The sequence below is a fragment of the Homalodisca vitripennis genome, chromosome 3, assembly GCF_021130785.1.
Source record: "Homalodisca vitripennis isolate AUS2020 chromosome 3, UT_GWSS_2.1, whole genome shotgun sequence".
Classification (NCBI taxonomy): domain Eukaryota; kingdom Metazoa; phylum Arthropoda; class Insecta; order Hemiptera; family Cicadellidae; genus Homalodisca; species Homalodisca vitripennis.
The window spans coordinates 189613627-189641584 of record NC_060209.1 but is presented as its reverse complement, the minus strand read 5'-3'; the positions used below and the strand labels follow the sequence as shown (position 1 = coordinate 189641584).

Sequence of the window (27958 nt, the reverse complement as noted above, 5' to 3'; positions counted from 1 at the left end):
TTCACCTGGCAAGTGAGAGATCCGGGTTCGAGTCCCGGCGGAGCAATACTTTTTGTGATTCAATGTTTATTGAAATTAAAATTAAATATATATATATATATATATATATATATATATATATATATGTGAGTATTTTTATGAATTGAGCTATATAAGTTTAGTTTTTTGAATGTACTTAAAAGAGTAAACAAAATGGCTATTTCACATTTTTAATTGTTGTTTATATAATAAGGCACTGGTTGTGAGGATTAAAAAAAGTGTTTTGCAAAAATAAATTTTAACTCTGTTGGTGCAATGGATCATCAGATAATGGTAAGTTTACTTATGCTATTATTTTCTGATTCCTTAGAACATACAATACAATGGTATGCGACATAATATATTATAGTACATTTTTTGCTGTTTGAAAAACGTTTTATTAACATGCACACATTCAATCAAAATATGCCCATCACCCAGAGGGTTAACTGCACTCCCTTAGAAATCTAACCTTATATCAAGGGAACAAACAACCTTAGAACAATGTTAGAGTTTTTATTTTTACTAGGTCTTTTTTATAATTCAAAACTTTTTTAGTCTCACACTTTTTTTGCGTGTATGTAGGTAGCTTTTTTTGACACTAAATAGAAATTTAATGTTGTTATCGTAGCTTATGACAGAGTGAACTTGTACTAAAACAAGAATCAACTGATGCTGATAGAACAATGTAGCAACGCATTAGCTGCTTTCGTACTTTTGTACCTCTTTCCATTATTTTCTTTACTCAATTCACTGTTTTGAGACACTATACTAAGTTTTTTTGTGTTTAAATTAGCTGAGTTATAAAAATTCACCCTGAAAATAATAGTTGCAAGTTTAATTAAACTAAATAAACTGAAACAAGAAATAATATTTTTAAGTTATTCCAATCATTTCATACTAAAGTTTTGGAATATTTTTTAAAATCCACTCTGAAGATAGTAATATCAAGTTTTACTTCATTAAGCGAGGTTAAAGTAAGAAAGGAAAATGTTCATATATTTCAAACGATTAAAAGTAACCTTTTGAGATATTGTATTTCTTTTAGGAAGTAACTGCACTGCATTAGTATCATTACCGATGAACTAGTAGACTATATCATCTCCAGCCATCATCAGATAAGAGCTCTCCTATAACCCCTCCTATAACCTCCTGTTCCAGAAGTCCCTCCTCAACCACAGCTTCACTCTATTGATCACTCCTCCTTCCAAAAAGCTCAAAAAGGTATGTTTGTTGTTCTCGCGTGTTTGTTTGCATATAAACACTAACAAACTACTCTAGATTATTTGTTTGGTTTTCTTGCCAAAATAATTGTTACCCAAGTTTGGCAGATGCATATTATTAGCCTTTGCAGGCTAGCCTGTTTGTAGGTGATGATTATATTTTGTAAAATGGTCGTTTGATGATATAAAACTATATTACATATTTAGCTATGCATTAAAAGATTGCCCAAAGATATATTGTCAATATGATTGGTTCTTTGATGATATAAGACTATATTTTATATTTAGCTATGCGTTAAAAGATTGCCCAAAGATATATTGTCAGTGTAATTGGTTATTTGATGATATAAAACTATATTTCATATTTAGCTATGCATTAAAAGATTGCCCAAAGATATATTGTCATTGTGATTCTCAGTGCCATGATATTGATTAAACTGTAAATGTTCAATAATTACAATAACTTTAATTTGGAAATAATCTTATATTATAAAATTTTAAATCAAATCACATTTATTTCCACAAATTACTGAAAAAACAAAAGAAAATATTTTATATTTAAGAAGAAAACAAATGTAGCATTTTGATATATAATGGAGTAAAATATACAATAATATTAAAAAGTCTTATATCACAAAGAAATTAAATCCATATATTGAAATAAAGAGAAAAATTTGAAATTAGATAATACAAACCTAGTGAAAATAGCATTTATGATTTAGTTAATTTGCTACCTAATTTCTGTATAATTAAAAATAACATGGGAAAAGAGCCTACATGAGCCTTAATGGCCTGTGCGTAGACTCGACTTGAAATTATTTAGGATTAGAATTTTATCTTGAGCAGTATGTAGATTAATTTTATAAAATTTTAATTGAAAGAAGTTATTTGAAGTAGACTGGATATGACTTAAGAATTCTGACAATTAGCAATATTGTTGAATGTATTGTATTGTAATTATTGTTATTGTATTTATATTATAAATTTGGCACACTATGTTGCATGTTTCAAACTGAAGCTAAATTGTGCACTCTTTATTCTTTAATTTGTATAAATTTGTTTTGCTCTTTTTAAGTTTTTACTCCAAAGGGTTAAAAGTTTTGTATTTCTAATATTTGTTTATTCGCTGTATTTGTTTCAACCATTAGGACCATTGTGTTAACTTATTAGTAGTAATATTGATTATTCTGTTTGAGATAAGTAAATAACATTTATGACAGTAAAGAATTGAGGACACAGAGAGGTGACGGAGGTGGCAGAGATAACACAAGAATGACAGCTATTTTTTTACCCACTAACCTCGATAGACAACATGACGTAACCCTCTTGAAGCGTGAGTCGCCCGTAAATAGAGATGCGTGTTGTAATTGATAAGTGATAACAGTGGCGCCATTGTCTGATATATACAGTTGGCAGCCCCGAGAAGGCAACGGGTTGAGATTGGTTTAGCATGGAAATCACTGTGGATTATAATACTATTGAAGTATGCTTGTCAGTTATTTTAATCTATGATTTTATTCAATATACCACAGATTAAAACATTAAGTGAAGGTAAAAATGCAAAACAATTTAGATTCCAGGGTCTCTGAACTAAATGCTACGTGTTCATTTATTTTAAATGATAAAAGAGCATTTTTATTACGTATGTATAAAAAAATGCTCTTTTATATGACCAAGATGCTCTTTAAGTACTCTAATCATATGATATGTCGGGGTCTTTATACACACCGGTATACAAATTGGATAAAAATCGCTGTCTTCTTGCTCACAACCAATGCTAGCAAACATTTAGATAGATAAATATTTGTAGGTCTACAACTTTTTTAGCTGAATGTTCCCAAATTTGAGTATTTCCACTGAATGCTAGATGAGTTTTTTTTATTATTATACTTTCTCCTATGCTGTGAATGAAGGACAGCAATAAATCTTTACAGACCACAAACAGAGGAGCGAACAAGTAATCAAAGTGCTGGGTGTTTGAGAATGAATGAATAGCTTTATTCTCAAAAAATATATACAATAAAGTAAAGATAAAACGAACAGAGCACTGTTCCATAAAATTTTTGTAACATGAAATGTATCTTAAATAAGGTAAACAAAAGTAGTGTAATTAAAATTGATTGATCTCTGGCAAGGGCCTTGTCGCGCATAAACTCAAGACATTAAAAATTAATTTATTACGGACTTTATTAATGATAGATGTAACTTGTTAAAATATGTTAAGTGTATTTGTATTATAATAGAATGAATTTAATTTGTTGAAGTGAATAAAAAGAAAAAAAAGAAGAAATAAAATTTGATTGTGTAATCGGATATGACAAACAGAGGAGCTCATCCCTTAAGAGATATTGTTAGGAACCTTCTAGCAGCAAACTAAATAATTAGGATAAATTATTGTTTTTCAAGATCCAATTTGACTCTTCAATAAACTAAGACGTATCCAAATAAAATTCTAACTACACCAGTCATTGTTAGAAATAATTAAAACCCATTATAAATTCCTACATTAGTTGTTTATTTATAAAATGATGTTTTATGAACAAACTTTAATTTAAGACGTAATTTTATACGATGAAACAACTGTATGAAAAATGTTCTTTTACTCAAGAAACCGTATCCTAGTGGAATGGTAGCACAGTTTTGTGCGGTGAACAGTATTTACCTACTTGATTGTTTCTGCTACTGATAACAGAAGAGTGATCATTCTTTTATTTGATCAGAAATTGTCATTAGAGATAACTGTGAATTGGTATAACAATTGACCCGATTAGGAAATTTTACATTGTTGTCTTGTTATTAGGTTTGGCGTGTCTATTCCGTGCTTGTATCCGGCCTATTGAATTAATTCATGAAAATCCCCTATTGGCAAGATTACATAGAGTAACCGTCATGACAGAATTTCCAACTGCTATGCAGTTCTTTTTATTAATCCTGGCTCTAAGAATCTAAAGCCACCATAATCCAAAAATGTATATTTGTTTGTGACACATTTTCTTATGGAAAATAATGTAGCCTTGTAAACACGATAACTGAAATAATTTTCAACTGATTTTAATTAAACTTGGCATAGAAATAGCACACTAACACACACCTTGAATAAGATATCCGCTTTAACCAACAAAAAGTTTCAAGATAATGGCCATTTACATTTATGTAAAGTATAATTTAAGTTATTCAAAAATATAGACATCATGGTTTAGAAGTTTTGAGAATGTCTAATAATTTTTGTACCACCAACGTTTTTATATCTTTAAGCCTTCAACATGGCAACCGTTCAAAATATCAGAAACGAGGTGTAGTATCTCAGTTATTAGGCATGATAGAGTAAAACGTAGAATCCTCACATCATTTACAATAATTTATATTCTTATAAGATTTCCAAATGTTGGAAATACAAAGTTTTTCCAAAGTTGGGGCAATAATATCGAGTAAATCCAAGTTGTATACTTTCACAAACATAATTTATAACTGATTGCTGCTAAACCATGTAAACATTTCTAGAAACCACTTATTTGATTACACTAAAACATAAAACCAATATTTAATACTTTTATTTTTTGTGAGGCCTTTCGATAGCAAGGCTATCTTCTTCTGACACATCACAAAATATTTGCATTTAAATATTTTAGGCTTACAACTTTTGAAAGTATCATTCCAGGTTCTTAATGCAATTGTTGGTACAATTTAACCTTCAAACTGATCATCTATTTTTAGTTTAATAATTTGAGACAATAGCCACACTTAAAATCCACCTTTTTTCGATTATGCTGAAGGAATATTTTTTAGCTTTTCTCCTGATCATGAGTAAATACATAGTCTGATGGATAGATATAGTTTTGGTAGTTACAGTAGTTTTATTTACTTTTTTCTTAATAATTTTTACATTGGATGAAAGCAAATGAATATACAATGATATAAATTAATGATATGATGCAAGTCAGAGTCCAGAATGTGGAGGAAGTACAGAACGACAAGGAGCAGCACAAATTATTCCTTGATGAGTTGAATGCCTAGAGCTTTCAAAACATCAAGGAAATGACTGTTTTGTGGGACAAGTTTAATCTATGTGGTGTATGTCATAGGTGAAGAAGATGCAGGACAGGGTCCAGAAGTCGAAGGAAGAAGTTCAGAAAGGGAAGGAAAAGTACGAGCTGGCCTTGCAGGAGCTGAACGCCTACAACCCCAAGTACATGGAGGACATGACGGTGGTGTTCGACAAGTGCCAGGAAATGGAGACCCAGAGGCTTCAGTTCTTCAAAGAAACACTTTTTTCGATACACAAGTGTCTCAACATCTCGCAAGACCCTGAGTGAGTTTAGTTTGTAGCCATCTCGGTGTACCTTCACCAGATTTATGTCACTTCTAACATTTTCTCTACTCTCTTAGTCATGTTTTCGATACACAAGTGTCTCAACATCACGCAAGACCCTGAGTGAGTTTAGTTTGTAGCCATCTCGGTGTACCTTCACCGATTTATGTCACTTCTAACATTTTCTCTACTCTCTTAGTCATGTTTTCGATACACAAGTGTCTCAACATCTCGCAAGATGAGTAGTTAGCCATCTCGGTGTACCTTCACCAGATTTATGTCACTTCTAACATTTTCTCTACTCTCTTAGTCATGTTTTCGATACACAAGTGTCTCAACATCTCGCAAGACCCTGAGTGAGTTTAGTTTGTAGCCATCTCGGTGTACCTTCACCAGATTTATGTCACTTGTAACATTTTCTCTACTCTCTTAGTCATGTTTTCGATACACAAGTGTCTCAACATCTCGCAAGACCCTGAGTGAGTTTAGTTTGTAGCCATCGCGGTGTACCTTCACCAGATTTATGTCACTTCTAACATTTTCTCTACTCTCTTAGTCATGTTTTCGATACACAAGTGTCTCAACATCTCGCAAGACCCTGAGTGAGTTTAGTTTGTAGCCATCGCGGTGTACCTTCACCAGATTTATGTCACTTCTAACATTTTCTCTACTCTCTTAGTCATGTTTTCGATACACAAGTGTCTCAACATCTCGCAAGACCCTGAGTGAGTTTAGTTTGTAGCCATCTCGGTGTACCTTCACCAGATTTATGTCACTTCTAACATTTTCTTTACTCTCTTAGTCATGTTTTCGATACACAAGTGTCTCAACATCTCGCAAGACCCTGAGTGAGTTTAGTTTGTAGCCGTCTCGGTGTACCTTCACCAGATTTATGTCACTTCTAACATTTTCTCTACTCTCTTAGTCATGTTTTCGATACACAAGTGTCTCAACATCTCGCAAGACCCTGAGTGAGTTTAGTTTGTAGCCATCGCGGTGTACCTTCACCAGATTTATGTCACTTCTAACATTTTCTCTACTCTCTTAGTCATGTTTTCGATACACAAGTGTCTCAACATCTCGCAAGACCCTGAGTGAGTTTAGTTTGTAGCCATCGCGGTGTACCTTCACCAGATTTATGTCACTTCTAACATTTTCTCTACTCTCTTAGTCATGTTTCTTTCTCAGTTATACTTCCCTCAACTGTAACGAAATTATACATGTCCACAAATATTTCAGTTACCATTTAAATATAAAATTTATGATTCAGAACATGATGATTATCGTCAGTTCTTCCACACAATTTATTTCACACATAAATTTGAAAAAACAAATGCTTAAACACGTTTGTAGCCTAATTTACAAATTAAACAGTCATTTCAGTTCTAAATAATCGCTTTCAACTTTCAGTTATAAATAATTGCTTTCAACCTTCAGTTCTAAACAATCGCTTTCAAAATAGTTAACAGGCTGAGGAAAATTTCTGTTTTTGGACTTGCTATAACATCTGTTTGACGGGTTACCCGCGTAACACGATTTAGCTCATGTGTCTGTATTACAAAAACATATTATCCAAGACTTTTGAAGTTTCAATCCGTACCAGTCAGTTTGCACTGTTAAAAACTAATCTGTGAAAATTAAAGTTCTCATTACGATTTCAAGAACAATCCATGTGACATGATTCCAAAACTTAAATGTCACCTTCCTTCTGCGTAAAGTCTGACCCTCCCATCATCCTGAATGTTCCCTGTTATTGAATAATTAAATTTTAGTATTGTTATTAATTTAAAAAATTGGCACTATCTTGAGGGATGTTTTTTGTTAGTTGCCATCAGTCCTTGCTAATATTCAGAGGCAATACTGTTTGTCCATTCAACTACTAGTACTTTTTACAAGATTAAAAAATAAGTTTTGGTCTTTCTAAAATTTAGTTATTATTTTTTGTTTTTAAAATTTAATTTTTAAGAATTTCCTTTTTGTAAAAAACAACAAATGTTATGAAGTGTCTAAAAGTATGCATTTACCAACTTTTGAAATTTAAACCCCTTAGGCCTGCCCTGTCTGTGTTGGTTTGTGGTATCAAATAATAATGTACTCATTATGACCTTTCTAATAATACCACCAGTCTTTTAAACATCTCTACTACATCACTTACCTCTGCCATCCACAAAAGCTGGTCATTGCTAAATACTTAATTGAAAAGCTTTCATTTATCCAAGAAAGTTTCTCATAACAGTCTATACAAATCCAGATTGAAATGCTTGAAAATTACAACAGCCCTTTGTTCCATAGACCAAATTATTCTACCTATAAACGAAATAATAAATCATGTTAAAAGGAAGTGATTTTTTTTTACTAGTTGTTTTTATATTTGGAGGGTCATGAAACATTACGGTACAAAATAATGTTTTAAAGTAAAGTCATGGTTCTGATAAGTAGAGTTTTCTTCCAAATGTTACTTAAATATAATGCAGTAACATCTTAACAACTGTCAAAACAGAAACCATCTTTGGTTTGGTTTATCCGATATAGACAACCTTCAATTTTAAAGTAAAATTAGTTCAATCCAGTCTGCTTGCACTGTTCGTTTGTGTTTTGTGTAGATGAAGAGAGAAGCCAAAGATTATATTAGATTAAATTAAACAGAAGTAAAAAGGACTTTTAGTTCCCTACATGTCAACCTAAGCTTGTTCTTTCAAAGTTCCGCTAGCAGGGCCTGCATATTCCTCTATCTTCAGTGAGATCCAAGAGCTTCTGCCTAATGCTGACATCTAAATTATCACCTGGCTGTGAGGTTCCAAATAGCTTCTCCTAACCTGGACCTTCAAGCCTCTCACAATCCAAAATAATGTGTTTAACCGTCACCTCCAACTGATAACCTAGTCTACACCTATGATCTTCAGTAGTGAGTCCTAAGACGTGTAACTGTTTCTTGAATTGAATGTGTCCATTAATAAGAGAAATTACCTGTATCAGTAGCTTCATCAGCCAGTTGGTGAACTGGATGTTGGTTCCTCTAATGAGTTTCTTGCCAAGTGATGCTCAGAGAAAATGCCACTGGCAATAGTGCTTATTTCTGAACCGTTTCCAAATGGCTTGGTAAGTAGTTGACTTGCTAATACCACAAGCCAGGTCAGGTCCAAGAAAGTGCTTCTTTGAACCATTTCTTGCCAATTTGTCAGTCAGTTAATTGCCTTTAAAACTGGTTTGTCCAGAAAGCCAGTTGAGATGTACTGAAATATAACTGGGGGAGTTGGTCATCCAAGTTGCTGAAGTATTCATGTGCCCGACAATGCTTACATATATATATTGTACGCACATTTCCTGCTTGAGGAGCATTGTGCATTGTGTCCTGAGCGAGTCGTTGGCTTCATCTGTTTTGTTTGTCAGTAAATCTTTTCTTATGGACACTTGAGTGATTAGATAGGAATTGAAGTCTATAATTTCCCAACTGGATGGATAAGTGCTCATGAGGTAGCAGCTCACATGTATGCTGGGATTTTACACACTTATTGAATACAGTGGCTACCCAGAATGTACTGAATTTTTATATCTGTTTTTTTAGGAAATTGGATAAAAATGAATTTATTTAAATATATTCACTTTTAGTATCTCTTGGGATGTGGTTATTCTCTAGTGAACTGATTGTAACTGGGTGGACTTTTCTTTTACTTCATCTCTTGCTAAACGGTCAGTGAAGGTTTGTGTTTTACATCCTCACCTTGCCTGTCCAGAGCCATTCATGTGGTACATCAGTTGTTCGAGGTTAGAGCTATGCATCGGTTTGGGCAGTGATTGCACTTCAGTTGATGAGTAAAATATGTTTTATGGCACGTGTATATTGCCACAACACATCTAAAATGGTACATGGTAGTCAAATTTATAACGGGTCAGTTTTCTATTTCAAGAGAGAATAGTTCTTGATGCATTTATCATTTCAAGTGATTTTTTAATGAATTCTGTAGTTTTAAAAACGATTTTTATACCAATTTTCTAAATTTTTTATCTAAGATAAAAGGCCGATTAATTTTCCAGAATTTGAAGTGTTATAACTTGGATAGCAGATGTAAAAAAAATTATTTATGTAGCAAAAGATTCTTATTTAGAACTGAACAACACATTACATAAACATCAGTTTAGTCTTCAGTCTTGTAACCTATTATAACTTCGTATTTACTCATCCTACATAAACTAGTAAATGAGACTCATACGGAACGTATAGTTTTAATGATTTGTTTGTTTCCAGCCTACCGCAAATCTATGAAGAATTCTACCACACAGTAAACAATGCAGATCACGAGAAGGACCTGAAATGGTGGTCCAACAATCACGGGGTCAACATGGCCATGAACTGGCCTCTGTTCGAGGTAAGTGACCCTCTCGGTACCTCCTTGCATGCCCCTGCATATCTCAGCTGCATCACTCCCCTTGTTGGACAAACGTTGCAGTTTCGTTTCATTCTATAATGATCATTTTATTTGTCAAGCAAGGAATAAACCGTTTAAACCCTGTAAAGTAATAGATTCCTAGAATTAATGTGTTACTAGTAGTCATGAATCTCATGACCATAGTAAATTTAGATGTAGAATTTTTATTTTTAATTGTAATTTTGTTCTTATGGTTATGAAAAGGCAAATAATCAAAAATCAATCAAGAAACTGTACCTCTGGTAATTAAAAAAGAGTATTTTTTTGTGCATTACCTCCTATTAATCTGGCATTAAAGTGTGCTTGCTTGGTTGAAATCCAAAACCATGTCCTTTCGATGCGCAGCCAAATCTTGCTTAGGTAAACTTGTGATGTGCAAGTATCATTGCAAACCATTGAAGAAGTAAGCGTACGGTAATGCATAAAGAGGCTGTAGATGTTAATGTGCTGAGTTCCTAAGTATATTTTAAGTGTTTGACATCAAGATTAAATTATTGCAATTGAAGAAGGAATGAAGAGGTGTCCAAATTTGCGACAGTGATGTTTGATTTCGAGGTGTAACTATTAAAGACCATGTATTATGTCTGCAGACAAGTCGCACCTAGAGTTACACAGTAGGACTACCTCGGTATTGTTATGCCATGTTCAGTTTATTTGAAATATTGTAGTGAGTTAAAACTATGGCATGGAAATCAAATATAGGTTCTCCCTCATTCTTATCTTTAATTATGACGCTATCTTTTATTATGTACTGGTAGCAATATATATATATCTCTGCCAATACAGTAAACTAATTATTCAGGAAAACATTCAAATGGATGTAGAACAAGCTGATAAGTTTCAGAGATTGCCGATAGAATATCGCAGCAGATAATGTAACTTACCAGACCGCTAAAAATGTCATAATAAATAATATCTTAATAAATAAATAAATGTAGGATGCAGGTGAACAATGTTTTAAAAAATAATTCAAGTAACGATTTTATTTTTATGTGTTGAACACTATTTTTAACAGCTTTACATTTAGTTATTTTTTTAATTGTTTTTATTATTCGTACTTGATGATGAAGTTCCTACAGGAGTTGTTCACATGTGAATATTTTGAAGTTATGTGTAAAAAAAATAAAAATAGTAATAAATGATAGTTAATGTTATGTAATGACTTTAATTTAACATCAAATTTAACTTTTGGGGCAATTTCCCTTGAATTTACTATTAAAGTATATTTTTATCAAATTTTCGGCATTATGTTCAGAGAGTGTAATGTTATTCATCTCTCATCCATTGATTGTTTGTCATATTAAATGATAAAACAAATTATAACCCTTTCAGTACCATATCCAGACAGTACGTAAGCTACTGTAAGGTTATCGTGAACATGTCTTAAAACAGATGGAAGTGTTTAACTGTTGTATATTTTCTTATAAATAATTGTAACAAGAAAATATCTGGCAAAAAGCAGATTTCAGTAATGGTTGCCAGTAAGTTTCATTGTAATTACCCATGTCTAGATACTTGTCGAGAAATATGCCCAAAGTTCTTGTCTTTATATTGCATTGAGCCAGAAGTTAACTATCATATAAAAACCTATTATTTCTACATTCTACCAGAATACTATGTGTTCAAATCCTTTTTCTTGTAAGACTGTTTTATTATTGTATCATCATTTAGTTTTAGAACAAAATCAAATCATTATTAAAGTTTTTCCATTATTTTTTTAGCATGTCGAGAAAATTAGAAACAACAGTTCAACGACTGAATCTGTGAGAAACAGTGCTTGAGACACAACCTTCATTCCATCTTTTAGGTGCTCGAGCCATTTTTAAGTACTGTTTAGATATCTTGATCACTTGATCAGATGCAGTTGGAAGTCCTGTTAAACGGATGGTAATCCCTCTAAAACGGTAATTGATTTTCAGGTCCTTCATTGACCTACTCAACCCACTTTCATACCATTCATCACTCATTGCACTTTCTTGTAAATCATCCGTAGTCTGATGATGTGTTTCAGTTTAGTCGACATTCTTTGTATTTAAACTAAAAATTTAGAACCTGAATCTCACAGTAAGAGGGGGATCATCAGGTAAAACGCCCGCAGTAACCACAAATGTAATGCGATCAGTGTGGATTGGCGACAGCAGCACTGCAGCTGCGTTATGCTGAAACGATACTTTATGGACGTTTATCGTACATGTTGCCTCTCCATGTGACACATTGTAGTGATCAAAATGTCCAAATGGTCACTTAATGGCTCCATATTAATCTCAATGTGACAATGAACCTGATATACTTGTAAGGTAGCGCGTGGCCTGTAATGTTGTGACGCTGTGGCGTGTGAGTGTGCTGCATGTTGTGTTGTGACAGGACTACACGGAGGAGTTCCGAGACATCGCCAAGGGCAAGTCCAAGGAGGCTCTCCCGGCCGGCAGCATCACGCTAATCAACCAACGGCCCGTCGGCGAGGACACTCATGTAATACCCTTATTGCAGTATAACCTCTGTTAACCAAGGGAAACGTCTGGTTGGTGGAGACCACACAGTGAGCAGAAATCAGCTGTGGGTGGGGGGCAGAAGCAGGGGAGGTTCGGTTATTACCTGAATTTGAATGAATCTCGATTAAAAAAAAATTTTTTTTTAAGGGCTTTTTTGGAAGAAAATTTCATTAAGTTATTAGGGTCATTCCACGTCAATTCAACCAGAAAAAAATAATTTTTCACCCACCATCTCAGATTTGTATGAAACTTGGTAGCTTTGTTCTATATGTAAAGATAAGTAAAACTACCAAATTTGGAATTTTTATCTTACTTAGTTTTCCAGTTATGGCAAAAGTTTTTACGTTTTTCAATCCCCACACTCTGGATAGCGCCAAACAAAAAATGACATAGAAAAGTAAATAATTTCTCATTTCCTTATTTGACACTCAATCTTTATGAAATTTTAAGACAGGTTCCTTGAGTACTAAGGAGTTTGAAAAAAAATTACCTCAATTGTCTAAGTTAAACCTAATATATTATAAAAAAATACATTTTTTATTGTTTTTAAGTTTAAAAACGTAAACATGGTTTAACGTTAAATTCAATATCTCTAAATGAGAATGAGATAATCAAGAATTTTTTTTATTTATTATCTGCATAAAATGGACTTTAATTTAGTAAAATAATTATTCTGTGTATTTTGTTCCTTCTATTTCTTAAGTGCATTGCAAGTTCCATATGTTTTTTTACAAGTGATGTGAGGTTCTCTCAGTCCCAATGAATACCTATAGCTTTTATAGCTTTTTAAATTTAAAAAATCTATACAGTAAAAGAAATCTAAAGTTTTATAAACAATGTTAAACTAAAACACACCTTTTCTGATTTTACTTGTTCAGGAACAAAAACTTGATGGTAGTAATAAGATGTTGTTTAAAGTAGGTTGTAATTATCCAAACTTAAAAATATTTATTATCATCTTAGATCCCTCTCCAATTCTTTTTTTTTGGATGATTAGGACTTTCAACTGAAGGGTGGCTTGCTACAAGTGGTAGGGCTGATCTTGACACAAAGTTATAATAAAAGTTGATACGGAAGGTTTCATTCTACTGAAAGCCCTTACTATGGCAAGGCATTCCTTTGATTAATTCAACTGGTCATGGCATTGAAAGAGAACTCCCGGTTTGCTGTTAGGAAAGTTTCTGCAAGCTTGGCTGGTGATGTGGCAACAATCTTTTGATAGTCTATAGGATCTGTTACATCACCAATTCCGTCTTTTCTGTCATATTATTTTCCATCTGCCTCAATTGGTAATATCAGCATTTAGTAGTTGAGAACTGAATTTCATATCCATTTGCTCTACAAAGTCCAATATTGGAGACAAGCCTATCAGATTTTGCTGATCCTTCTAATCCTTCATAGTGTGACAAAATGGCTTCCTTACATGAAGGCACTTGTATTAAGGAACGAGTTCTTCTGTGTGTTTCTTGTAGAATACTTTGCCACCTTGCCTTTCTCCTTAACTTGTCATTTTGAAACTGCTGTGACTTTAGCCATTTTCATCTTAAGAAAATCTTGAAAATCACAAAGTGTTTAGCAATTCCTTTATAAGTGGCAGAGTAGGAAATCTATTGTTATCATGGAAAAAGCAATACTAGGGCTGGACTTCTTTTTCCAAAATAAACACATTTTCTTACACATTTATCACTTTATAATGTACTCTGTGTGTATATTGCATAAAGTTTTGAAAGCATACAGCTTTTATGTCTTCTGCTCACTGAAAAGCATTTCAATACGTAATTCTAACCTCTCACCAATAATTTGGATTTGCTGTCATTAAAAAAAATTTACTCCCACAGCACTGTCTAACTCTTGATGAGCAGAGCAACTTAACTATGTAGGAATCATTCTGCTGTTTCCACCCATCCACGCACCAAACAGAGTTAGAAATTATGCCAGAGGCATAGCCTTCTACATGGTACAGATACTTCATGTACAATAATAGTATGTTAAGAGTCGGCTGTATAAAACGACCTTAAATTTTCTCAGTAAGAACAATATTGAATGCTTATTTTAAAAATACATTTGCAATGGTAGTTAGAGGTAATTTGCAGACATATAATCAATTTTAAAATTGTTTACAGTATAGATTTTTCATAATTAGGGGTATAATGAAAAACAACTTGAGTTGTTTTGTTAAACAACAAATAATAATATTTAACAGAACAAAATATGTTTACTAATAAATCATTTTAAATGTGAGAGTGCAGGATGTTAGGGTAATATTTTAGGGAGTTTGGTCACTAATTTTTGTTTTTTTTTTGTCAAAATCATTGTTTATTGTTGAATTATTGTTAAAGCTATTTCTTATTGTTTTTGTTTCAGTTCACTCCTTAAATGATATTAATAAATTTTTGCTGATTTCTGCTCACACCAGACTTAAGATTGTTTAAAAAAATAAAAAATCTCAAAATTAAGGCATAGATAGTTATTACAGAAAAACCAAGTATACTAATCTCAAGGTGATGAACAATCTCTTGTTAATTGCTGAGTTTTTGACAGCAAGGTTAATGTTACATTAGTTAAAAAAGTTAATGAAGTTTGTGGTATTGAAGTTAGTGCAATCTTGTGTCTAGAGGTGTATAAGAGTTCATTAAATTTATCGAGTGTGTTTGATATAATATGAAATTCACTCCAAATTATAAGTTGATATATTTTTTGGAACAGCACATTATTGATATTAAATTTTAAATAATGTTTTATAAAAAAGGAGAGACAGATCTCCTTTTTAGACCTATTCTGCCCGTCCTCATGGACCACTGATGTGTATGATTATCTTATCAAACAGAATAATGGGAAGAGCAGATACAGTACTCCGACAACTAAAAGTGCAACAGTCACAGGCAAGATTTAAGTCACACGTTTTAGTCCTTATGAATCGAGAAATTCTTTTTCATTGCAGAAAGTGTATTCTTGTAGCCACTGTCCGAATATACTTTTAATCTTTCCCACGTTTATTACGGGAATTCTCGTGTGGTTAAATTTACTCAAAACGCATGATAGGAAATCTTGTAATTTAAGTTTTTTTTCGATTGTGAACTGTAGTTTGTAAAACCGGTGATTGAATGCACTAGAGTGTTGTTGACTGAATATCAGTAAACAGCTGTGCTCCATTCATTGTTCTTGGCTACCTGTTATCGTTCCGAAACAGGTTTTTGTAGCTATCTGGCACCTTTTTGGACTGCACACTCTCGCGTTTGACAGAGTTTAACATCTTTTAGAATATAATTTTAAAAACAAATTTAAAACATTTTTTATTGTATTAGCACGCTAGGAGAGAGAGGGGAAGCACATACATTTATATTCAGTGTTATAAGGGTTAAAAGTGCTGTGAAAATTCGTTTTTGAACTTATTTCTAAAGATAGTTTAAAAAAAGTTAAAAAATAAAAGAAAGTTACAAAAAACGGATGGTGTGCTAGAACAAACTTTCAAGGATTACATTACTCCATTTTGACATAGATCTCTGTGTCTGGTCTGTCTTCCTGAGTTTATCGCCAGGAGACTAATTTATCAACTATATAAAAGACTACTATTGTAAGATTTATTGTTGTTATTGAGACATAATATAATTTTTGTTACAATGAGTGTAAAAAAAGAAGAAATTCCAGGGAAAATTCTATTAAGAAGTCATCAGGGAGTTTGTACTATTAAAATCCAAATTATTGAGGTTCTGGTGGCTCCAATCAGTGGAATGTTTTGAGTAGCAATTATCTTGGTTAATGGAGGTTCTATTGTAGTTCTAGATTATCAACACTTTTAAAATGCTGGTTTAATATAACGTATTTTTAATGATAAATACTTAATAATTAAATTTTTAGTCAGAGTACATGATTACTTGCCCTAAAAGCAGCAGCTAAATCTCATGAATATTGATTTATTTCCAAATAAGTTTCTAATCGTTAACTAAATTCCGTACAATGAACCTGTAATATTCTCTGTATCATTAAACAATCTCATGTAATTCATGTAGGGGATTCTACAAAATTGGAAATGTAAGTACAGCTTTAAATGTTGCATCATGGACTTTGCTGGCATGGACCTTTCTATAGCATTATGTGTTGTCTTGCATTCCCGTGTTTTTGCCTGGTCTCTTTCATCTATATATTAGTAACTATTTATGAAACATTTGATTTTGTATCTCGTGCTATTAGTACAAAAATCCTCTTAATCTTTTTTCACAATGAAGAATATGTTTAATTAAGTTCAAGCATGGTTTATTTATTGAGAAAATAGAGAAGTATATGTAGAAGAGAAAAACGTTTCTTACTTATTAAAAAATTAGTGTTTGTTGTTATTTTTGTCACTTTTGAATTATTAAAACATAATAAGTAGAAGGTAATGAAGGCCTAATGTGTCATCATCAAACAACTCTTTAATTTCAAGGTAGCTACAACATTACATGTAAGTAAATCTTTTAAAGAACGTTTAGTGTCATTCCAATAATAAGAAAAACTTATGTTAAACAAAAATTAATTGTAATCACGAAAATGCAAAAAATAAAGTTGTTTACAGTTAACTTGTGTCAGTATATTTTATGAACTATGTTTCAAAAATTAATATTGATAACATTTGCCATATAAAATTGAACTGAAAAGATATTTAGATATTCAAAAATCTATAAGGTTTTATGGATTTAAAATTAATATGAATGACATTCTTCTAATTTTTATTAATGTATGTGGTTTTCTTAATGAATATGAAAAATAACTGTTGTATTGTTGTTTATATACATATATAAGTAAAATAACTTATTAACAAAAGAAAAAACTCTCATAGATTTTAAATTTTGCCAGCTTGTTGATAACAATATTAATAAATTATACAGGATGGGTTAGTTTGAATTATTTCTTCAGATATTGATACCTAAATATGTCATTGTTAATTTTTTAATACTTTTATTTTAGGATATATGACCTTTTTTGGCTGCCATTATGAAACTAACCTTTTTTCAAATGTAATTATAGTGTTGTGATACATGGTTTAAGATTCTTTTTCATGTTGAACACATTGCTGTTAACAGTCTGTGTTCAACTTTTACCATTCTTAAGACAGGGATAAATACATTATTAAAAAATCAACTGTGGCTTTCTTGGTCTTAGGCTTATGTGGTTGTTATCATGACTATTGTGTGAGTTTTTCAATACACACTGTCAAAAAATTGCTAATACAATTAAAATGTTGAGATATTTCAATGTCTTAGAGCCCCATCTTCACTCACCAGATGTCAAACTGAAACTGGCAGAGCCAGCCAGCAATGCAAATCCGCTTACAAAGAAAGAGGTGGATTGCTCTATTGTGATTGGCTGAAGATTGACCAATCAGCAATCAGTATGCTTCTTTATCATAGTTTCTTGTCCTGAATATAGATCGTCCTCCTCTCCAAGGCAAAAACATCTGGATTTTATTTTGCCTGCAAGGTTTTAATGCTTTGTGAACAGATAATTTAGATGATGGTTTGATATTATTACTTGACGTAATATTTGTTGTAATAATTCTTTTCATAAGTATACTATGCAAAGAGAAATCTTCTTCAGTATATTGTTGGATGTGGTTGAGTAAGGACGTTTAAGTGCAGTGCTCTCTTATCTGATCATGGACTGTGGACAATGCAGAGATTCTATTGTGCTTGCACAGGATTCTATTTCTTGTTCAATCAAGATTTGTTCCAAAGTTTTTCACTATGGTTGTGCTGGAATCCGAGAATCAATTTTTAAGAAAAATGACTGATGGACATAAAAATGAATGGATTTGTCTAAGATGCAGAGAAGAGAAAAAGATCAAATGCGAAGTATGAAATGAGTAGTGAAAAGGAGACTTTGCAGATGTCCGGGGACGAGATGAGAGGAATTTTAAAAAGTATTGATGATAGAATAGCTTCTCTAAATAAAATATAAAAAGTGATTTGGAAAACATCAAGACGACGTGTATGAAATGATAAAGACAGCCAAGAGTTTTTGAGTAAGAGATATGATGAAATTGAAATGCAACTCAAATGTTTGCCAGAAATGGAGAAAATATTAACAGGCTGCAACAAACAATTCCAGACTAAGGACAAACAAATTGGGAAGACCTGAATGAATAGAATTAAATAGTTTGGAACAGTATGGACGTAATAGAAATTTTGAGCTGAATGAAGTCTGTGAAAGTCAAGGAGAGGATGTCGAGCAGATTGTTGTCATGTAGCTATGAAGAAGGGAATAGAACTGAAAAAAAGAAGATATAGAGATGGCTCATCGACTGCTCGAAGACGCGCACAGAAAAAAACGACCGGCTACAATAATTGTACAGATGGTGAGAAGAAAGAAGAGAGAAGAGTTCATTATGGCCCGGAAAAGAAGGGAAACAAATCTGAGGCAACGGGAACTGAATGGGGATGGGATGCCGAATCTATGTGAGTGAAAATTTATCTACATGCTATCGTAACTTGCTGTTGAAAGCAAAACCAAAGGGGAAGGGAATTAAATTTCAAGTACATTTGGTTTTAAGAATGTGTTGTCAAGATGAGGGAAACAGACACAAGTAAAGTTTTTGACATTAAGAAGTTATCTGACTTGATAGATAGGGATAATCTGGTTAGTTAGGTACAATTCATTTTTTTGTTGTAATTTATTTTTTTTTTTTTTAATGGACAGAGATGTAACCAATTTTAGAAGATCAAATTAATTGTAGAACTTTTGATGATATTATTGTGTTTTGAAAAATATTGTGTTGAAGGTAATATGGGTAATGGTTTTTCAATTTTTTTAACACTTCATGTAAATATAAGGTCTTTAAAACACAAAACTGGGACCATTTTTTGGGTTATTTTGGAGGTTTGCTTAATAAATTGGATGTAGTTATTTTAACAGAAGTTAATATAAAGTATGACCTGATAGAACTGTTCAAGTTGGAAAATTTTGTAAGTTTATGTAGTCTGAGAGAAGCAAGAAAAGGTGAGGAATAAGAGTGTTTATTTGTAAAAGATAATTTAAGCTTTGAACAGGTGAAAATAAATGTGAATTGTTGTGAGGGAATTCTTGTAAATGTGAGGAAAAATGAATTAGAGTATAAATTTAAATATTCTGGCACTAATATAGACCCCCTACTAAGAATATGTCTGTCTGTACGAGTTTTTAACTGACCTGGAAAACGTTAATACGTGAAAAAGTAAATGAAAAAAACTTGTTGGTTATAGGAGATGTCAATATTGATTTGACAGATCTAGAATTTAAAATAGTTCAAAATTATAAAAATTTAATGGCAGAAAACGGTTTAGTCTCATATATAAATGGTTTTACAAGGGAAGAAGTTTTGGGAAAACAGACTAGTTAGATCCTGTCTTGATCACGTTTATCTCAGGGCTGATAAGGTTACAGCAGAGGCTTTCTTACTGAAGTTGAAACTGGCTGACCATTATACTTGCCTTATCAATGTACAACCGGATAGTGGGTCCTTTCCACATAACAAAAGTCTGTCTACTTATCATAGGATTGATAAAAAAATATTAAAAGAAGTATTATTTGAGTGCGATTGGACTGTTCCATACGGTAACAGTCATGACACAAATTTTTTATGTAATTACTTAATTAACAATTTTAGCAAAGCATATGAGAAATGTACAGACACACTTGTAAAAACGGGCAAAAATAAGAGACATAAAAAACCATGGATCACAGGAAATATTATTAAAAATGATGAGAAATAGGGATAAATTGTTTAAAAAATTGAGGCAGGATATCAATAACTTATTTATTAAAAATGAATACAGAAAGATACGCAATTCGATCAATAAAGAATTGTTAAGAAGGAAAAAGGCAGTATTATTTTGAAGTTTTAAATAAATGTAAAAAAAATATTAAAGATGTATGGACTAAAATTAATTGTATAATGGGAAGACAAAAAAAAAAAGTCTGTTGATGATACAATCAATAATTTTTTTATAAATGGAAGAGGCTTTAAAGGAGTATGAGGTTTGTCAGGGATTTGTGGACATCTTTACAAAAGAAGTGGATAAAGTAGTTCATGACTGTGATATAATAGTATTGGACGAGCAGAAATGAGAATGTGCGTACAAATTTGACATCTTTTTTATATACCAAAGGCAAGTAGTAGGAAAAGTTATTAAAATTATAAATGAAATGAAAAAGAAAAGTCCAGGAATTGATAATATTAGAATTCAAGACATCATAGAGTGTGAGAGTGTAGCTTCACCCTTAATCACAAAAATGATTAACACGTCAATTAAAAGTGGAAGATTTCCAGATAAGCTTAAAACTGCAATAGTAAGGCCGATATACAAGGGAGATGATCACAAAGAATTTAAGAACTACCGTCCAATATCGATATTATCTGTATTAGACAAAATAATTGAAAGGTTATGTTGGGGATTATTTAACAAAGTATCTGACAGAAAACAAAATTATAACATTAAGTCAATACGCTTATCAAAGAGGTAAAGGCACTACCAATGAACTATTAAGTGATTTTTCAGATTTTGCAAATAATACATTAAATGAAAAAAAACACATATCATGACTTTTGTTGAATTTTTCGAAAGCGTTCGACTCCCTAATAGCATTGCAAAATACTTAAAGTACTTGAGAAAAAATGGAATTAATGGAAATTTGAAAGATTGGTTCAGAAGTTATTTAGAAAATAGGAAATTAGTTGTTAAAATCAATGACACATATAGCATGAAGAGCAATTACTAAATTCAGGAGTACCACAGGGAAGTATATTGGGGCCAATACTATATTTACTATATGTGAATGAAATACCAAATTTGATGAAATATGCAAAAGTATACATGTATGCAGATGACACTGCGCTTGTGGTGGCCCATGAAAATGTATTGGAAGCAGAAAGACAATTACAGCATGACTTTACCAGGTTAACAGTGTGGTGCCATGATTATGGATTGGTTATGAATGGGGAAAAAATCAAAAGTCATGCATATTCATTCCCCAAGGGTAAGTAGTGTCCAAGCTAATATAAAAACTGCATACATACTCTTGTCTCCACGATTGTTTGTATATTGATAATGTCTGTAGTTGTGTGATGTGTTAGAAACAGGTTTGTGAACTTTTGTTATTTAGGAGTAACAATAGACAAACATTTAAAATGGGATTTTTCATATTAATAAAATATGTCAACGATTAAGATTATGTCTGGGAAAATTCTTACTATTTAAAACAATATTTGCCATATAATACTTTGCACCTAATATATGCATCTTTATGTGAATCAATTATAAGATATGGGATTAGATTCATGGGGAAGTGCAGTAGACACAAGGTTACTACAAGTAGAAGACTTACAGAGAAGGATTTTGAAAATTATATACTGCTGACCATATGAGACATTGCATACGAGAGGAGATCACAGTGTTTCATATTACACAAACTTTGCCAGTCAAAAATTATTCTTTTTCATTAATTACGTTGATTTTTATTTTTCTCTTGAATATAAGACTATTAACATCCACAAATATTTTTCGAGGAAAAGATTGTATGTAGTGCCAAGGATTAACAATGGCTACGGTAAAAGAACCAGGCAGAGATTAATTCCAACACTTTTTAATAGGTTGCCTGAAGGACCTTCAAAATTGTAATACATATAAACAAGTAAAAGGTTAAAATAGGGCAGTTTTTTTAATGTTAAAAAAATATACATGTTTGAAGCTTGAAATTGTTACTGTTGTTGGCACTGTTGTTTGAAATAAGTTACTATTGTATATAAAATTATTGTATTGTTTTGATTTGTTACATTGTTAAAAATTTAGAAGTATTGTTAGATGTTATAATTACAGTTAAAATTGCTCAGTTCTCGTTTGTGAAGCTTTATAAATATTTAATTTGTTTGTTATGTTTGTCCTGTTATTCTTTGAAGTTTGTGTTGTTATGGCTTTTAAAAATGTTGTCGTGTTATTTTTGTACATAATTTATTGTTTGCTGATTTGAAGTTTATTATTTTTGTTACATAGTTTTCTTGTTATTAATTTATTATATATTTATTTTATACTTATTGTAAGAATTAACTGTTAATACTGTAAACTGAACAACATTTGGTTATTCAAAAATTAATTAGAGCTGCTCATGAAGATCAACCACATCAAAATAAATAATAATTAGTTTGTATTGACTACAGGCAAACCTTTTTTTAGGTTTTTGTAGTTTTGTGTAAGCAATGCATGTAACTTGATGTTTTTTCGTGAATAAATTGAATTGATTGATTGATTTCTAACTATATTGAAGTGACTACTTCTTTTGGCAGGCTATGGATGTATGTTTTGCACGGGGGGGGGGAAAAAAAAAAACTTTCATTTCGCATCACGCTTGCTTGCTCTGTAGCCGTAAAGAGTGGGACTGTCACGGCCATTTTGATGTCAGGGAGGCTATTTCTCTGTTCAGTGGCTATCCAGGCGTGCTAGTGAGAGGTCACTGTCGTTCCTTATTGAAGTGACTACTTCTTTTGGTGGGCTATGGATTCGTTAGAATAAATCTACAAACTACTAATTTATTTATTAATGAATCCAATGTAAAATTGATTAGTTACTGCATCTTTTAATAGCAGTATTTAAAGCGAATCGGATTCTAAATTCAACATTAGAATGGTTAATATTAATTCCTATTTCAGTTCACTACTAGTTTCTTCCTGACAAGTTTAAAAAAGGATAAAAATAAATTGATTAAATCTTTTCTAGCTAATAAAGCCGTAGTGTAATTTAATCCTGGAAGAAAATTAGTCTTTCTGTTAATTATAATTATAACATTTACTCAGTTACATTGGGCCTTACCTTACATTCACTTTAAAAAACAAATTACGTAAAAACGTCAAAACCATTAATTGACTTCTTAAAAGATAAATTAAATATAACAATGTCTAACGATAAAAACAGAAGTACTACAAGATATGGTACTAACTATAAATTATTACACTATAAAAGGTTTGAAAAATATTTAAAAATTATTTTGTGAGTTTTTAATATTTTGATGACTAAAACGATAAACATTCTAGCCGTGGGAACATTCTAAGTATACAAAATTTCCCCGAAATTATGTCACAACATCAAATGTCTATGTGGAAAAATAAGTTAGTTGCAATATGGAGATCCAAAATGGCAATCAAAATTTTCAACTGTATGTTACACAAAATGGTTAATTTAAAGACAATAAATAAATTTGGTATAATGTCTAAAGTATAATAAAAGTAGGTGAGGCTTTTACAAAAATTCTCCTTGTAAAGTTAAAGTGTTAATGTAAAGTGTTGAAAAATTACTGTTTTCAAATAAATAGTATTTATTTACAGTAAATACTAATAAATAGAAAATTGTATCATAGATTTGATGGAAGATTAGGTAGAGGTCATAATTCAAAACTTACATAAAAAAAAAAACTTAAAACAGAAAGTTAGTGTACCAGATTACTTAGAGTGGATTTAACGGATAATTCAATGATTTGGTACATGTAAACTTACATACCCTATTGCTCTAAAATTTCTTTCTGTTCCGTTACTAGGAATTCCCACCAGTGAACCACAAGTCGTCCAATAAGAAGGTCGCCCCAGTCTCGACTCAAGTGTCCACCAACAGAACAATCTCAACAGAGAGCTCCGAGAGCAAGAAGTCGGAAAAGATTGAGAACAACGGAACCACCACTACTCTCACGTCAGTATCAATACATTGTTATATTCATGTCAGTATACTGTACCATCTCAGAATACCACACTTTGGACGATACCTTATCCATCCTCCATGTCAGAACCTATCCTTATGCCAGTAAAAACATCGCCCCAGAAGAGTCGATTCTGACTGCTTTATAAATTGTCAATTGGGCCTTTCAGCTTGCAAAAATAGAGCTATGTAGAGTTTGCAATAAGACCAAAATCACACCACCAAATATTTTGATTTCATCGTATTACTTATTGAGTAAGACAGGTAGAGAAGAAGCCGTCATTTTTCTCTGCACTTGATTCTTTTTTCAATGATATTACAACCCAACGTACAAAGTCAAAGTTACAACGTGTGAGAAACTTTTCCCAAAAATTTCAAAAGAATCCTGAGAGTAATGTTTTAATCATGTTCAGTGTTTGTCAAAATTGAAAACTGGAATGATAAATTTCATGATTAAATTTAATTACAATGATTTTTATATATTCTCCATGCTCAATACCTAATTTAAAAAAGAATCTGACATGATACTTGTCATCTGCATCCCTGACCAGGTAGCTGGATCGATAGCGTCAGCGTCAAAAGTTTAGCCATGTACAAGACATTTTGTTAAAATTTTAGCTTTTTACAAACTATTTACATTATTTACACAGGCTATGGCGGCAAGATAGTGTCAAACTCGCTACTAAAAAACTCTTCCAGTGAGTAGAATGCTCTCCTCAGCAGCCAAGTCCTGACCCTAGACTTGAAGACCTCCAGCCGTAGATGCCTTACTTGTAGAGGCAGTACATTAAACATTTTCATAGCCAGTACAGGAAAAGGGTTCATCTTTTTACCGAGCCTACAGTAGAGTAAGGAAATGGTGTCCGCTCCTTGTAAACTACGAAGTTGAATGTTGGCTCTGGTGGGCAAACTGTGTTCGTTGCTCTTAACGTGACCAGATAAAGTGGTATGTGATTTGATAAGGATTGATCCAGTCTTTCTATACTTGGTACAGAAAGAATTTTATGTCACACTTTGAAGCCCCATGGATTTCCTTGTCAGTACACCATAATGTCAGTGTAGTGTGTTTTTTATGACATTATCCTTAGAGTAAATCAGTATACTCTATTTTTATGTCGTCTATTTTGAATTGCTTTCCTCCTGAGTCCAAAGGACATGATTTAAAAAAATTTAACTAATAAGAATTAATAAAATTTATAGCCTAGCTATTAGTCAAAACTTTAAAAAAAATCAGACAGCCAAATCCATTATCAGATCCTTGTAGTGTTTTTATGGTAATATTCATTTTATTTAAGTTGAGAATTTTCTGAATGGAGCTGCCATTCGACTAATGAACGCTGTTGTGATTGCAGGAATGGTAATGGTACGACGACAAGTAGAGAAGCCAACCCATTCGAGGAGGAGGAGTGGGATGAGGAGGGCGGAGATGCCCTGGTGGATACGGGAGAGCCTGGAGTGCCGGTGAAGGCTCTCTATGACTACGAGGGAGCGGAGAGCGATGAACTCAGCTTCAAGCAAGGTAAAGAGTTATCCATTAGGCTGGGAGGCAAGTGGTTACAAGAATACAATATAGTTTGTTGTAAAATCAATAGAGAAGTTTTCTTTTAGAGAGAAATCAATCGACAGCCAAGTTTTGGTGGGGGACTACATGGGAGAAAAAGGGTAAAAAACCTTAAACGTGTTGATTGCCAGTTTTTGGTTGTTTTAAGGGTATAAAAATTTATAAAATAAAAAATCCAAGATAGCCAAAATGTACTAAATATTATGTACCTTTTGGATTACTAATAAATTTAAAGCACACTACACTTTCACACGATTGAGGATAAATGAGTTTTAGACACACACTTGTAAAAATATTTCAAAAAGTAAAACGGACTTTTAATTTAGTTAGTTTTGGGTTCTAAAGATGTAAAACACGTATTTACAACAAAAGTGATGTTTACCTTATTCCCAAAATTAAAACCTCTAAGCGTGGCATCAAAAATTGACCATGTCTCAAACTAAGTGATGTCACAGCTGATCTAATACGGAATTCGTAAACACGAAACTAAGGTTATAGACAAACTTGAATACAAGTAGGACATAAAGTTTGTATCTAAGAGTTACTATACAAAATTTCATGTGAAAATTCTGACACATTCGAATACGTAATAAAATCATCAGTCGGTAATGTACGGTACTGATGGCGTCTTAGTAAGCATGTAGTCAGCACCAAGGTAATAATCCTACCAAAATGAGTGCTCGGATGAGGAAAGTAATGAGAGTTTGTCTTGTGGTTTCAGGGGACCTGTTTGAGAAGCTTGAGGATGAGGATGAGCAGGGCTGGTGCAAGGGCAGGAAGGACGGGAGGGTGGGCCTTTACCCTGCCAACTACGTGGAGCCTGTACAGTAGTGGGACAGATTGTGCGCACGGGAACATCACATTGCTCGTTTCTTGTTGATTCTTAAACTTAATGTGTCTTTTATTATTGTATTAAATTGATTCACGCAATAATTTTTGTTTCACTCTAGAAAGTAAACGTAACGTATAATTAATTAATTGAAGTATTGAGTACGCCAATGTACCAAGTCGCAATTATTAGTTTTAAAAGTTTATTTTGGATTAGTTATCGCCATTTTGATTTAGATTTTCTTCATACCAAAAATTTGACAATAATAAAAGTTGTTTTAATATTTTAAATTTTATTATTAAATAATATAATTTGGAAGTATAATAATCAGGAATTACACTTTTATTGAGTTTTCTACAATCAGTAATTTTTAATAATTATCAATTGGATTCAGTGTTTTTATATGTATGTAAAACATTTATATACTCAGATTAGAAGCTTTCATCAAAGAAAATTACAGGCTGTAATTTGTAAATTTCGTATCAATACGTAATATTTTAACTATGATCATTTGTTTGAATAATTATTAAATACACAATACGTATACACGTAAATACTAAAATGGCTCTAGCTATAAAAATAAATCAATATTATTTTTATATGTATCTTTTATCTTTTAAATAAACGTCTAAGAAATAAAGTATATCTTCATAAAGTAAGAATATTGGCAGCTTACCATACATAAGTATATAATAAGTATTTCTGTAATTTTATTTTCTTTTGTTATGTTGTTTAGTACTTATAATTTCTTTGTATAAAAGTATTGTTTTAATTATGTGTTTTATGAATAGTGTAAAATAAGTCATATGCAATGATATATTTCTTTACAGTTTTGTTGATTAATTTTAAATATTTATTGTTGAAAGCCAAGGTGCGTTTATTGTATTGTAAGATGTGCTCAAGGACACGGTCTATTGTAATTATATATGTATAAAGCCACTCCCATATTAGATAGGTTATGATAAAATAATAAAGTGTATTTGTTTATTTTTATTTTTGTTAATCCCCGGAGGGGAACCGTGTTCCAGGTTGTGTATTTATTTTTAAAATATTGTACACATGTAACATAATTTTAAATAATAAATCCGTTTCTAGCTATAATAAATGTTTATGATCTTTATTATTTCTTGTTCACTTTCCCATTCATTACTGTTGCATAATTGTTGTTTGGAAACAACAGTGTTATTTAATGCTAAACATGTCAGGATTAGTCCAAACTAAGCTTCACTTGCAGCATCAAAATGAAGAAAATTATTTTCCTATTCTTACTAATTCCTACTGATCTTTAAATAAAAAAAAATTGTTTACACTAAATTTATATTCATAAAGGGAAATTTAGATATTAGGGCAGTAACAACGACCAAAGGCAAATTCGTGACCAAAGGCTTGTTTTTGGAGAATGTATTATC

The 27958-nt window shown here is 32.0% G+C and overlaps 1 protein-coding gene across 7 annotated transcripts in view; it reads left to right on the top strand.

The window, feature by feature from the left end:
• LOC124357894 (protein kinase C and casein kinase substrate in neurons protein 1) overlaps nt 1-27669 on the top strand; it is a 153251-nt gene extending 125582 nt beyond the window's left edge. For 3 of the 7 annotated variants that reach the window (XM_046809999.1, XM_046810001.1, XM_046810000.1), the window contains 7 exons: nt 1180-1242; nt 5324-5550; nt 9797-9917; nt 12342-12449; nt 24005-24153; nt 25512-25678; nt 26442-27669. In XM_046809999.1, the coding sequence (XP_046665955.1) occupies nt 1180-1242; nt 5324-5550; nt 9797-9917; nt 12342-12449; nt 24005-24153; nt 25512-25678; nt 26442-26551 (945 nt within the window). In that variant the 3' untranslated portion in view covers nt 26552-27669. The remainder of the gene's footprint in view (nt 1-1179; nt 1243-5323; nt 5551-9796; nt 9918-12341; nt 12450-24004; nt 24154-25511; nt 25679-26441) is intronic. The other 4 variants (XM_046810003.1, XM_046810002.1, XM_046810004.1 and 1 more) reach the window with 2 other exon arrangements.
• The last annotated feature ends 289 nt before the right edge of the window (nt 27670-27958 follow it).